The 15,523-nt window shown below is 45.7% G+C and overlaps 1 protein-coding gene across 2 annotated transcripts in view; it reads right to left on the bottom strand.

Annotated features, from left to right (window-relative positions):
* Positions 1-15,523, bottom strand: part of LOC126203922 (retinol-binding protein pinta-like) — a 176,392-nt gene that overhangs the window by 11,817 nt on the left and 149,052 nt on the right. Inside the window, exon 4 of one of the 2 annotated variants that reach the window (XM_049938320.1) lies at positions 871-1,129. The exons of the other annotated variant lie outside the window; for it this stretch is intronic. Coding sequence (XP_049794277.1) covers positions 871-1,129 — 259 coding nt within the window. The remainder of the gene's footprint in view (positions 1-870; positions 1,130-15,523) is intronic. 2 annotated transcript variants of the gene reach the window in all.

The raw sequence follows: 15,523 nt of genomic DNA, 5'->3' as shown, positions 1-15,523 counted from the left end.
CTGAAGGGACCATTGACGGAAAATGATTACGTTCGACTAGTTGGAGATCATTTGGAGGCATTCATGAGCCTGATGTTCCCTAACAACAATGGAATTCTTATGGATGTCAGTGCACCATGTCGCTGAGCCACAGTTTTTCACCATTGGTTTGAACAACTTGAGCGAACGACTGGGCCACCCAAATCGCGTGGCATGAATCCCATCGAACATTTTTATAGGATATAATCGGGCGGTCTCTTCGTGCAAAAAATCCTACACCGGCTGCACTATCGCAATTGTGGACGGCTATACAGACAGTATGGCTCAATAATTCTACAGGGGACTTCCAGCGACATCTTGAGTCCATGCCACATCGAGTTGCTGTATTGCGCCGGGAAAAAGGAGGTCCGACTCGAATTTAGGAGGTATCCCATGACCTAGTGTATAGATATCCCTAGATAGTGTATAAAGCACTCCGTCTTCAGGCCACAAGTGGCCCATCGGGACCATCTGACCGCCGTGTCATCCTCAGATGAGGATGCGGATAGGAGGGGCGTGTGGTCAGCACAGCGCTCTCCCGGTCGTTATGATGGTTTTCTTTGACCGGAGCCGCTACTATTCGGTCGAGTAGCTCCTCAGTTGGCATCACATGGCGCCCTGGATGGTCACCCATCCAAGTGCCGGCCACGCCCGACAGCACTTAAGTTCGGTGATCTCACGGGAACCGGTGTATCCACTGCGTCAACGCCGTTGCCTCTAGATAGTGTATAGATATCCCTATATTCTGATGCAATAAGTTCGGTTTGTTTCGAACCTCGTGGTTTTTCCACACAATAAGCTTCGACCGTAGGTGTACGTAGTAGCAGCTGCTGTTGGGTTTTCTTTGTTTACCTGGTAGCACGTCATGATGCGCCGCATCAGCCAGGGCGACATGGCGGTGAAGTGCGCCATGGTGGCGCCCTGCATATCCTGGATGAGCACCTCGCCGCAGATGACGGTGGTGTCGTCCTCCCACAGCGTTGCGTCACCACTCATGAAGTCGACTTTGGCCTGCTCCTCCGGTTGAAAGGTGCCCGGTGCCAGCTTGCCTGCGCGCAGCAGGGTCACACGTCTGCCCTCCGGGTCTCGTTCCGGTAGCTGCACTACGGCTCTGAAAAAGGCTTATTGTTATTTGATACAATGGGTGAAAGTTACTGTATCTCCGCCAAGTAGCTGATATTTCACAACCGGGCAGTAGCTGTTTCACAGAGGAAGACCGCACTGCAGTTCCTTCTCTAAATCCTCGCACAAACGAAAAAATGGCTGACATCGAAATAAGTGTCCAAGGAATACAAAAGCAACTGCAATCACTCAACAGAGGAAAGTCCACTGGACCTGACGGGATACCAATTCGATTCTACACAGAGTACGCGAAAGAACTTGCCCCCCTTCCAACAGCCGTGTACCGCAAGTCTCTAGAGGAACGGAAGGTTCCAAATGATTGGAAAAGAGCACAGGTAGTCCCAGTCTTCAAGAAGGGTCGTCGAGCAGATGCGCAAAACTATATACCTATATCTCTGACGTTGATCTGTTGTAGAATTTTAGAACATGTTTTTTGCTCGAGTATCATGTCGTTTTTGGAAACCCAGAATCTACTATGTAGGAATCAACATGGATTCCGGAAACAGCGATCGTATGAGACCCAACACGCTTTATTTGTGCATGAGACCCAGAAAATATTAGATACAGGCTCCCAGGTAGATGCTATTTTCCTTGACTTCCGGAAGGCGTTCGATACAGTTCCGCACTGTCACCTAATAAACAAAGTAAGAGCCTACGGAATATTAGACCAGCTGTGTGGGTGGATTGAAGAGTTTTTAGCAAACAGAAAACAGCATGTTGTTATCAATGGAGAGACGTCTACAGACGTTAGAGTAACCTCTGGCGTACCACAGGGGAGTGTTATGGGACCATTGCTTTTCACAATATATATAAATGACCTAGTAGATAGTGTCGGAAGTTCCATGCGGCTTTTCGCGGATGATGCTGTAGTATACAGAGAAGTTGCAGCATTAGAAAATTGTAGCGAAATGCAGGAAGATCTGCAGCGGATAGGCACTTGGTGCAGGGAGCGGCAACTGACCCTTAACATAGACAAATATAATGTATTGCGAATACATGGAAAGAAGGATCCTTTATTGTATGATTACATGATAGCGGAACAAACACTGGTAGCAGTTACTTCTGTAAAATATCTGGGAGTATGCGTGCGGAACGATTTGAAGTGGAATGATCATATAAAATTAATTGTTGGTAAGGCGGGTACCAGGTTGAGATTCATTGGGAGAGCCCTTAGAAAATGTAGTCCATCAACAAAGGAGGTGGCTTACAAAACACTCCTTCGACCTATACTTGAGTATTGCTCATCAGTGTGGCATCCGTACCAGATCGGGTTGACGGAGGACATAGAGAAGATCCAAAGAAGAGCGGCGCGTTTCGTCACAGGGTTATTTGATAACCGTGATAGCGTTATGGAGATGGTTAGCAAACTCAAGTGGCAGACTCTGCAAGAGAGGCGCTCTGCATCGCAATGTAGCTTGCTCGCCAGGTTTCGAGAGGGTGCGTTTCTGGATGAGGTATCGAATATATTGCTTCCCCCTACTTATACCTCCCGAGGAGATCACGAATGTAAAATTAGAGAGATTCGAGCGCTCACGGAGGCTTTCAGACAGTCGTTCTTCCCGTGAACCATACGCGACTGGAACAGAAAAGGGAGGTAATGACAGTGGCACTTAAAGTGCCCTCCACCACGCACCGTTGGGTGGCATGCGGAGTAAAAATGTAGATGTAGATGTAGAAAGGAGGTTGAATCGATTAAAGCAGCCGTCAAGAAATTAGACACCTCAAGGCCACACCCGCTGCCTACAGTCCAGAAGCTGTATGCGCATTGTTTTGGCCGCCTTAGAGCTATATTGCCACGTATAGACTGTTACACGTGCAGTTGGTCACCGCTCGCTGAATGATCAGTATTTCTGTTCAAATGTGTGTGAAATCTTATGGGACTTAACTGCTAAGGTCATCAGTCCCTAAGCTAACACACTACTTAACCTAAATTATCCTAAAGACAAACACACACACCCATGCCCGAGAGAGGACTCGAATCTCCGCCGGGACCAGCCGCACAGTCCACGACTGCAGCGCCTTAGAGCGCTCGGCTAATCCCGCGCGGCGATCAGTATTTCTGTGCGACATCGTCTTTTCATGTGTGTTTGGTGGTGACGTGTGTTTGGTGGTTGGCAAGACGCAGGTGCAAGGGCATACGTGTCATACCACTCTGGTAGGTATGCGTAAAGGACGAAAAGACATTTGTAAACAATCTAAAATTGTAGTATCGAGTATGAGCTGTGGCGGGACCGGCGCCAGTGGTATCTCTGACACAAGTACGATGTACAGAGGTTGGTGTTGCGGCTTGAGCCGGCTTGGGATATACACTACTGGCCAATAAAATTGCTACACCAAGAAGAAATGCAGATAATAACGGGTATTCATTGGACAAATATATCATACTAGAACTGACTTATGATTCATTTTCACGCAATTTCAGTGCATAGAGCTTGAGAAATCAGTACACAGAACAACCACCTCTGGCCGTAATAACGGCCTTGATACGCCTGGGCATTCAGTGAACAGAGCTTGGATGGCGTGTACAGGTACAGCTGCCCATGCAGCTTCAACACGATACCACAGTTCATCAAGAGTAGTGACTGACGTATTGTGACGAGCCAGTTGCTCGGCCACCATTGACCAGACGTTTTCAATTGGTGAGAGATCTGGAGAATGTGCTGGCCAGGGCGGCAGTCGAACATTTTCTGTTTCCAGAAAGATCCGTACAGGACCTGCAACATGCGGTCGTGCATTATCTTGCTGAAATGTAGGGTTTCGCAGGTATCGAATGAAGGGTAGAGCCACGGGTCATAACACATCTGAAATGGAACGTCCACTGTTTAAAGTGCCGTTAATGCGAACAAGAGGTGACCGAGACGTGTAACCAATGGCACCCCGCACCATCACGCCGGGTGATACGCCAGTATGGCGATGACGAATACACGCTTCCAATGTGCGTTCACCGTGATGTCGCCAAACATGGAAGCGACCATCGTGAAACTGTAAACAGAACCTGGATTCATCCGAAAAAATGACGTTTTGCCAATCGTGCACCCAGGTTCGTCGTCGAGTACACCATCGCAGGCGCTCCTGTCTGTGATGCAGCGTCAAGGGAAACCGCAGCCATGGTCTCCGACCTGATAGTCCATGCTGCTGCAAACGTCGTCGAACTGTTCGTGCAGATGGTTGTTGTCTTGCAAGCGTCTCCATCTGTTGACTCAGGGATCGAGTAGTGGCTGCACGATCCGTTATAGCCATGCGGATAAGATGCCTGTCATCTCGACTGCTAGTGATACGAGGCCATTGGGATCCAGCACGGCGTTCCGTATTACCTTCCGGAACCCACTGATTCCATATTCTGCTAACAGTCATTGGATCTCGACCAACGCGAGCAGCAGTGTCGCGATACGATAAACCGCAATCGCGATAGGGTACAATCCGACCTTTATCAAAGCCGGAAACATGATGGTACGCATTTCTCCTCTTTACACGAGGCATCACAGCAAAGTTTTACCAGGCAACGCCGGTCAACTGCTGTTTGTGTATGAGAAATCGGTTGGAAACTTTCCTCATGTCAGCACGTTGTAGGTGTTGCCACCGGCGCTAACCTTGTGTGAATGCTCTGAAAAACTAATCATTTTCATATCACAGCATCTTCTTCCTGTCGGTTAAACTTTTCGGCTGTAGCACGTTAGCACGTCATCTTCCTGGTGTAGCAGTTTGAATGGCCAGTAGTGTAAGTGCTGACCGCGAGAAAGGGGGAATAACGCTTTGGGAACGGAAGGCGGCGGTGCACGAATCGGCGATTGGCTGTCGGGCAGAAGCGGAAACGGAGTGTCTGAGGCCGGGCGGTGGTTATCACGTGGTTGTATTGGAGGCGGTGCCAATTGGCCAGCGCTGTGCATTCTCTGGCAACCTCGTGAGCTGTGGATGTGCGCACTTGCTTGGAGGGACACACTGTTAAGGTCTTGCGAAGTGGTGGTCTGACATCTTCGCAAAATCGCCCCTGCATCAAGACACCTGTTTAAGTGCTCTAATTACTAAGACCGCTTAGTTAACTGTGATTGTGATCGCCCTTGGTATAGTAAGACGTTGCCGGACGCGTGATGTTATGTGTGTTCGATTTCATTTGATGCCTCTTACTAAGCGTGTGCTCTGCTTCGGCATAATATTGATGTATTTGCAGAATGTTAGTTCATTAGCTGTTATTAGCAAATGTTTAATTTTCTTACGATATCGGTAAATCCATGTCAGTATGTCCTCTGCGGGCAACCTGAGTTTTTATTTCTAAAGGTTACCGTGTTGAGCTTTCCTTGCCCACTTAAGGTGGCCAATATGTGTGTCATTAAGTTCTAATGCGTGTCCGTTCTCGTGAGCCAGTTCATTTCCTACTTCTAGCGTGAGTTTTTTTTTTTAAATTCTTTATTCAATCCAATAATACCATACATCATAACCCACCACCTTATACATTAGTGGGTCTTAATATCTACAATACATTTTAATGATGTTAGCAGCATTTTTACTTTGTAATTCTAGTTTTAGTATACTTACATGCTACAGGAAATAATGAGTTAGTTTATTAATGGGTAAGATCTACTGTCTACTCTTAACTAACTATTCTAAAGCAGCGTTACAGGCGTGTCAGTTGTTATATAAACCTACTATGTGGCCGTGCCCACTGAGCTAATCCCAGTGGGCATGCCGCTGGCACCGGGCTGGCCCTTAGAAAATCGCTGCAGGTTCTGTTTGGGATGTTCTTTCTAGCATCTACTGAGAAATTAACTTACTACTAGGTCACTATCTGTGTGCCGCTGTCGAATTCGGGTGTTAGCGCACCTTCCCCCTATTCCAGAGCGTGGTGGATTCCTACCGTCGCCGACCGGAGTGGCCGAGCGGTTCTAGGCGCTTCAGTCTGGAACCGCGCGACCGCTAAGGTCGCAGGTTCGAATCCTGCCTCGGGCATGGGTGTTTGTGATGTCCTTAGGTTAGTTAGGTTTAAGTAGTTCAAAGTTCTAGGGGACTGATGACCTCAGATGTTAAGTCTCATAGTGCTCAGAGCCATTTGAACCATTTTGAACCATTCCTACCGTCACGGCGGAGTGGGATGGGTCGCATTGAGTCATGCCATGTTTAGTGGTTCATGTATTTTCCCTTCGATATTCTCGCAGGACCTTTACTGATACTTCGCTGGCAAGGCGGTTTATTATGTCGAATGTGGTCGGGTTTCTGATTAGCTGATAGGTCTCATTGTTTGGTAGCTGGTTTCTTAAGTCGCTGGCTACATCACCGAAGGTAGATCACGTGATCCGGAGTACCCTGTTCGGCTCCGCAGTCACAACGAGGGTGTCGCCCTTTTCCCGAACCGGCAAAGATATGCCAGGTACGGTCCATGACCTGTGAGGAAGTGCATCAGTCCCTTGCTCGGTTGGAAACGCGAAAGTTGGAGGCGTTCTTGGATGTTCGGGAACAGTTGGTAAGTCCTTCTGCCTGTTTCGACTGTGTCCCAGAGTTCTTGCCATAGCTCTTCTCCTCTTCTTTTAATTGCAAACTTGTCCCCCACCAGCACTACCAAAATGCTCTCAGTTTTTTCTACATCTCTTTTCACCCAATACCAGGCCGCCTGTTCCCGGATTTTAATGTCCAGGGGACACACCCCCATGAGTGTTAGTAGTGCCCCTCCTTCAGATACTGTTTCACTTAGTCCGGCCGGAGTGGCCGAGCGGTTCTAGGCGCTACAGTCTGGAACCGTGCGACCGCTACGGTCGCAGGTTCGAGTCCTGCCTCGGGCATGGATGTGTGTGATATCCTTAGGTTAGTTAGGTTTAAGTAGTTCTAAGTTCTAGGGGGCTGATGACCTCAGCTGTTAAGTTCCATAGTGCTCAGAGTAACTTGTTTCACTTAGGACTAAAGAAAGGACTTACGAGTGAAATTAATTGTTATTTAGCCTTGATTTTGTAGTGTTAATTTAGTTGTCAATCATGAATGTTAAAGTTAAGAAAAATTTTTTTGGCCTCTTGTTGTCGGGTGTGGTCTGTGTTTCAGTGAGCTGAGGCAGCGGGCAACCGAAGCGCAGAGCTTCCCATTAGATTACAGGTTTGGCTTACGGGCAGTGGACTTCGCCTGATCTCATGTGTCCCTCTTCGGTAGCGTTTGCTGGGTTCACATTTCGGTGGCCTAATCGATGTGGGGTTGCAAACGGAACCACGTATTGGTTCGTAGTTAAGTATTACTTCCCTCAGTCGGCTCCATCGTTCGTGGTTGAACTTAGGCCTGACAAGCTTGGCCCTTACTTCTTTTGTTACACATTTCTAATTGTACAAAGTTGTAACTTTATATGCCCTTAAAGCCCATCTTACAAGCCAATGGACATTTGAACAATTTCGTGGTACGCTCTGCAAGGTTCCCTAGTAATTTGCAAGATTGCCCAAGTTACGTTTTAATAAATACGTTTTAAGTATTCGTGTTAAAATTAAGGCTGTGTGTCCACTGTTATTTACATATAATGTTAAAATATTGAAATTAAAAGGGTCTTAAATAATGTGTCTTAACTAGAGTTGTTTGTTAAAGTTATGGTGAAATTCAGCCTTAGTGGCGTTTATCAATGTTTATGGGAGATCGTTGGCTAACGGGCTAACTTGCTTATGGTTTTATGTAAGGAGTGTTTCGTAAATAATCTTGCCTGAGTGGCGTCTGTCGAATTTTTATGTGAGATTGTTTTTGGTAGCTAATAAACACAACGGAATTCAAATGTTAACTTTATTGAGTCAACCCTTCCACTCCCTTTAGATTTAAAGGTTAAAGAAAGCACGTGTTAAGTAAAGTATACTGATTTTTTTACTGATCTGACCAACAGTGAAGAAACCACGAATAACGTAAATTTAGAACAAGTTCATAAGAGAACAACAAAGCCTTGTGGTATTTCCGAATCGACTGTATTCCGTATTAACAGTGCAGTGACATTTATAGGATTCCTAGATTTGAGCATGTTCTCCAAGAAAAGGATATAAATGAATACGAGATTCTACAGAGTTTGACGATTTTGACTAAAAGTTATTATGTAGAACTATACTTAAATACTAAGACAGAGGAGAGCATCCGGTGGCAACAAAAATACAGAGTGGTGTAGGCGAAAAGATAAACTGTTCTGCCTCAGCGACTTCTTTCTCTTCTCTCCTCGCTTGGTTTTCGATTGAGAAAGTGTAATCAGGGACGAAAATTTTTAATGGAATGCAGAGACATTGCAACAACATGAACGAAGTTTATTGTACAATGCACTTATTGCGTGCTGAGGACAACAGTTTTGTAGTATACTTTGATAAAACTTGGGTTCTCTAATGGCATCCCCACAAATATATTTTGCTCTACTTCAATGAAGATATTGTCCTGAAAGTATATCGGAGATTTGGTTGACGGTGCAGTGATGAAGAGTCAGTATGAGCAGCAAATAAAAAAAAAAAAAATTCGAGAAGTAGATAGTATTCTCGGTCGTATTAGGCCGAGGTGTCGAAACTAAACTCCTGGCGCTGCCATACAAGCACCCGAGCGCTGCCGTGTACGAAGTCTGTCGTAAATGCTATTGCGTTCTTAGGTGACATGATACAATAATTATATCTCACATCTTACCAAAATAGAATTCTTAACAGTTTTCTCCCTGGAAGATTCTAGAAGGTCCAACAAAACATAAGCTCACCAGCGACGACACTTTTCGTTACACAGGGGAAACAGTTTCACATCTCTTACGATATTTTATTTTTTGTCTCGGAATACTCCATTGTTTTCATGATAAAACACACGAAAGCGCCAAAGAAACTGGTGTAGGCATGCGTATTCAAATTCAGAGATAAGTAAATAAGCAGAATACGGCGCTGTGGTCGGGAACGACTAGGTCTACGTAAAAAACAACAAGTGTCTGGCGCAGTTGTTAGATCGGTTACTGCTGCTACAATGGCAGGTTATCAAGATTTAAGTGAGTTTGAACGTTATGTTACAGTCGGCGCACGAGTGATGGGACACAGCCTCCCCGAGGTAGCGATGAAGCGGGAATTTTCCCTTACGACCATTTCACGAGTGAACCGTGAATATCAGGAATCTAGCAAAACAACAAATCTCCGACATCGCTGTGTCCAGTAAAAGATCCTGTAAGAACGGGACCAATGACGACTGGAGAGAATCACTCAACGTGGCAGAAGCGCAGCCCTTCCGCAAATTACTGCAGATTTCAATGCTGGGCCATCAACAAGTGTCAGCGTGAGAACCATTCAACGAAACATCATCGATGGTTGCACAACACAAAGCTTTTCTCCACGCCTGGGCCCGTGAACACCGGCAGTGAACTGTAGATCACTGGAAACATATTGCCTGATTGGACGAGTCTCATTTCAAATTGCATCGAGCGGATGGACGTGTACGGGTGTGGAGGCAACCTCATGAATCCATTGACCCCGCATGTCAGCAGACGACTATTCAAGCTTTTGGAGGCTCTGTAATAGTGTGAGGCGTGTGCAGTTTGAGTGATATGGGATCCCCGATACGTCTAGATACGATTCTGACTTATGACACGTACATAAGCACCATGTCTGATCACCCGCTTCCATTCATGTCCATTGCGCATTCCGATGGACTTGGGCAATTCCAGCAGGACATTGCGACACCCACACGTTCAGAATTGCTACAGAGTGGTTCCAGGAACACTCCTCTGAGTTTAAACACTTACCAAACATCAACATTATTGATCATATCTATGACGCCTTGCAATGTGCTGTTCAGAAGAGACCTCCACCCTGTCGTACCCTTACGGATTTATGGACAGCCCTGCAGGATTTGTGGTGTCAGTTTCCTCCAGCACTACTTCAGACGTTAGTCGAGTCCATTCCACGTCGTGTAGCGGCGCTTCTGCGTGCTCACTGGGGGCTTACACGATATTAGTCACGTGTACCAGTTTCTTTGGCTCTTCAGTGTATGTATCACATGCTTCTATAAACTTTCATAATATCTATATATTTTCTTCGGTCCAAATATCCCAGTGGCTCTGTTTTTTGAACAGCCTGAAGAAAAGTAATTTTTCTTTGATATTTCTTGTAACGTTAGTTTTTATATTATTCACAGCAACTGGCAAGAATTTTCTTATGAGGGAGAAAAAATCGCAAAAGCCAGAAGGAGTTGTGCGAGATAAATTAAAGTTGTAAGGCGTGTTTCTTCATGTTGTATTCTCCCCTCTCCTACCTGCTTCCATCTATTGTTCACATTAAACAATGTCCAGTCCAAGTAATTAGTAAGTTCTTCTTGTCTAGTGATTTGTTTATTGAAGATGAAAATGTCACATCAGGTTCTCACGGTTGGTTTGAACTAAGTAAGCCTGAAGATCGTCAATGCAGCATTTTTTTACGTTAACACATTTTCTCAACTTTTAGTATACCATATAGTAGTTTGATTTTTCACATTAACAAAGCCGAAATTACAAAAATACAAAAATACGTACTATCCCATCAGAGGGAAGCTTATGACTCTCTCTTTGCGGGGAAAATAATATTGCAAAGGATCTACAATTTTTGCTAGTAAATGAATTCGCGCTGGCTTTCGTTACATTATTAACTTCGATTATGATTTCATAAATGAATTCGGAAATAAACATAGTAAGCAGTACAGGATTGCGTAATTAATAACACAAACTTTAAGTGTGCAAAGGTTTCTAATAAAAATAATTTTAGCTATACATTGAGAACTAGTACTTATCGATTATAACATCGAATCTAAAATATACTATAAAGTAAATCCTTTTCGTAAATTTTAGCTTGAAATATAACATACTGTGTGTGAAATTATGTGAAAGTTTTCAGAAGAGCAACTGAGATAATATTGATCTGTCTAAAATTCGAAAAATAATACTGGTATCGACAACTACTGTTGAGGAAAAGTACTACTAGAGGAGGATCTCCCGTTACAATCTGAAAGATTATATGTATTCAGGTATCGCGCCAGTGGCATAACGGTGACCCTAATAGTGCCACTATGAGGATGCTAATTAAGTTTGCCTTAAATAGAGTCTGTAACGATCGTGAGCGTTACTTACGTTTAAGATTATCATTTAGCTACAATATAGCAGGTCAGCAACTGAAAGCAGTTAATTCTATAAATTATCTGGGAGTACGCATTAGGAGTGATTTAAAATGGAATAATCATATAAAGTTGATCGTCGGTAAAGCAGATGCCAGACTGAGATTCATTGGAAGAATCCTAAGGAAATGCAATCCGAAAACAAAGGAAGTAGGTTACAGTACGCTTGTTCGCCCACTGCTTGAATACTGCTCAACAGTGTGGGATCCGTACCAGATAGGGTTGATAGAAGAGATAGAGAAGATCCAACGGAGAGCAGCGCGCTTCGTTACAGGATCATTTAGTAATCGCGAAAGCGTTACGGAGATGATAGATAAACTCCAGTGGAAGACTCTGCAGGAGAGACGCTCAGTAGCTCGGTACGGGCTTTTGTTAAAGTTTCGAGAACATACCTACACCGAAGAGTCCAGCAGTATATTGCTCCCTCCTACGTATATCTCGCGAAGAGACCATGAGGATAAAATCAGAGAGATTAGAGCCCACACAGAGGCATACCGACAATCCTTCTTTCCACGAACAATACGAGACTGGAATAGAAAGGAGAACCGATAGAGGTACCCTCCGCCACACACCGTCCGGGCTCCGGTCGGCCACGTGGCAATACCGAGAGGTGTGCCATTGTGTTCGGCATATAGACCTGACTCATCGCACTGCATCTGCAGCAGCAATCTGAGCAATAGTTGTCACCACAGTGACACAACGAACTGTCACAATCTGGTTATACTCCAAAGCCCGCTCCGAGCCAGACGCCCTGTAACGTGAATTCCCCTGACCCCAAAACATCACAATTTCCAATTTCAGTGGCGTCAAGCGAGAGCGCATTGGAGGGCAGGGTGGAAGTCTGATATGTTTTCACTTGGCAGCTGGTTCTGCCCCGCTGCCAGTGAAGGCTGTACGTTGATTAGAAGGGACAGTCGAGGACGTGCAATCATTCTGTCTGTGTGCTAGGCATACTGGATCATCACATCGAGTTATGGTTAGGGGCGTGATTTCGTATGGGAGCTGGAGCATTCTCGTGGTTACCCCCCCTTCCCCCTCCCCCAACCCCCCAAGCGCCTTGACTCAAATTACGCATCAAACTGGTGATTGGATCTATTGTGCTGCCAAGGATGAACAGTATTCCAGAGAGTGTTTTTCAACAGAACAACGCTCGTCCACATACCGCTCTTGTAACCCATTGTGCGCTACAGAGTGTCGATATGTTGCCTTAGCCTGCTCGTTCGTCAGGTCTGTCTCCAATCGAGCACATACGGGACATGATCGGACGACAACTCCAGCATCATCCATAAACAGCATGAACCGCCCTTGTATTGACCGACCAAGTGTAACACGCATGGAACTTCACCCCGTACTGGCATCCGGCACTTGTACAACGCTATACATGCACGTTTGCATTCAACATTCTGGCGGTTACACCAGTTATTAATGTACCAGCATTTCGCATTTGCAATGGCGTGTCTTGTGCTTACTGTAGGCTATGATCTTGCAATGATAATGACTTAAATGTGTTGCCTAGAAAAATTTATTCAAGAAATTTTATTACTCGACATTAATTATTTGCGATGTCTAATATTTTCTCGGAATTTTTAGTACCATTTAAAATTATCAGTAACTGGCAATGCTGATGATGTTGAGATGACCCTCAGGTGTCTATTTTCATGATGGACGCTACAGTCGCCTGCCTGGTGAAGAGAACGCAGTCACTGAGCGATGTGGCTGCAGAGGCCACCAGGAGGCGCAACGTGGGTGGGCAAACCTTTAGGTTTCTCATCTGTTTTTAGTTAGTAAATACTGATGCCTGGAAACTGTTTCGCATACTGTACCGCAAGCACTACATTGCACATCATCATACACTGAAGAGCCAAACGAACTGGTACACCTGCCTAATATCGTTTAGGGCCCCCCGCGAGCACGCAGAAGTGCCGCAACACGACGTGGCATGGACACGATTAATGTAGTGCTAGAGGGAACTGACACCCTGATTCCTGCAGGGCTGTCCATAAGTCCGTAAGAGTACGAGGCCGTGGAGCACTCTTCTGGACAACAAGTTGCAAGGCATCCCAGATATGCTCAATAATGTTCATGCCTGAGGAGTTTGGTGGCCAGTGGAAATGTTTAAACTGAGAAGAGTGTTCCTGGAGACACTCCGTAGAAATTCTGGACATGTGGGGTGTCGCACTGCCCTGCTGGAATTGTGCAGAAATCAAGGGTACACGAGTGGGCCTTCGGCTCCGGAAGTCCATATCGATGATGATTCGTTGAATCGTTCGCACGCTGATACTTGTTGATGACCAGCACTGAAATCTGCAGAAATTTGCGGAAGGGTTGCGCTTCTGTCACGTTGAGCGATTCTCTTCAGTCGTCGTTGGTCCCGTTCTTGCAGGATCATTTCCCGTCCACAGCAATGTTGGAGATTTGATGTTTTACCGGATTCCTGATATTCACGGTACACTCGTGGTGAAATGGTCGTTTGGGAAAATCTCCACTTCTTCGCTACCTCGGAGATGCTGTGCCTCATCGCTCGTGCACCGACTATAGCACCACGTTCAAACTCACTTAAATGTTGATGACCTGCCATTGTAGCAGCAGTAACCTATCTAACAACTGTGCCAGACACTTGCTGTCTGATATAGGCTTTGTCGATCGCAGCGCCGCACTCTGCTTTTACTTTTATATACGCGAGGATACACCTGTTTCTTTGGCGCCTGAGTGTAGCATAGTGCTGATCAACCTGCTGTGGACAACTGTGACTATATGTGCTAGACACGTGTTTGTTGTCGAAATGCCATCGCTTGCGAACAGCTTCGTAGAAATTTTGAAATCATCCATTACATCGTTTACATACAGCCTTGGGTTTAGTTCTGAAATTTATCTGCTTGCAACATTTAGGGTGAACTCTCGTATCGCCATGTCCTTGCTTGTACCGTCTATTAAGGTGTTACCGCGCCAGTCCCAACATTACTCTGTGCACTGCGTAGCGAGACTTGCTCGTCATATGTATAAAGAACAATTTGTATTTGTGGTCAGTGGGATACAAAAACCCAGAACCGCCATATTCAGGTATTGTGAGAAACAAATGGATGCAGTGGGCTACAACCCCCCCCTCCCCCCCCCCCCCCGCCCAATTAACATTACGGAGATTGCGGACGGGACTTCGGCTATCACTGTTGCTCACAAATGGTGCATGTGAAGAACCACTATCGATAAAGGTCTGTACAAGCTGTAATTTGTCCTTGTTGTTTTGCGAGATATGTGTTTGTTGTTGAAATGCCATCATCTGCGAACAACCTCGCAGAGGTTCTGAGCTTATCCACAACATCATTTACATGCAGGGTGTTAGTGGTGTAGGTGCAGATATTGTGATTATTGGTACTTTAACATGTACCTAATTCAGTGCATTGGTTGATTTTTTTCTAACAGTCTTCTCGTAAACGTGTTACATAATTTACTGCCTGATGTTTTCTGCACGGCCTTAATAGCACCACTAAGTGGACTACGGCTTTCAGTATAGACTACGATTACCCTTCTGCGTCCACACTTCAAGACCTGACCTGCTGCCAAGGGGGAAATAAGCATTAATAGCTTGCTATTACCACATGAACTTGGAGGCGCTAACCAATATAAAACCGTACTACTTTTAATAGACTCATGCTCATTAATAAAGGACAATGCTGATGCATGTTGAAACAACGCTCTGATGGGCGATTTGCGGGTTTAAATCACCTCGAAGTATGACCATGCGATGGATTTGACATGCGGTCGTTGCACAGTGGCGCTGGCAGCAGTCCACATACGCAGAGATGTGCTGGTGCATGTCAGAGTACGGTGCAGCGAGTAAGTGTGCAGACGTTGTCAGAGGTGCTAATGGTGACTGTGTGTAGAAAATGGCTCAAAGAACACATATTGATGTTATGAGGGGTAGAATACTAGGGCGACTGGAGGCTGATCACACAAAGCAGCTCGTAGCACGGGCCCTCCTTGCGCCACGAAGTGTGATCTCAAGATTATGGCAACAATTGCAGCAGACAGGAAACGAGTCCAGGCGCTACAGTGCGAGACGTCCACAGTGTGCAACACTACAGGAAGACCGATATCTCACCATCAGTGCCTGCAGACGGCCACGGAGTACTGCAGGTAGCCTTGCTCGGCACCTTACCGCAGCCACTGGAACAGTTGTCTCCAGACACACAGTCTACAGACGACTGAACAGAAATGGTTTATTCGCCCAGAGACCTGCAAGGTGCAGTCCACTGACCCGTGGTCACAGGAGAGCCTGTAAAGCCTGGTG

This window comes from Schistocerca nitens, chromosome 9, assembly GCF_023898315.1.
Source record: "Schistocerca nitens isolate TAMUIC-IGC-003100 chromosome 9, iqSchNite1.1, whole genome shotgun sequence".
Classification (NCBI taxonomy): Eukaryota; Metazoa; Arthropoda; class Insecta; order Orthoptera; family Acrididae; genus Schistocerca; species Schistocerca nitens.
The sequence above is the reverse complement of the archived record's forward strand: the minus strand, read 5'-3'. Positions and strand labels throughout refer to the sequence as shown.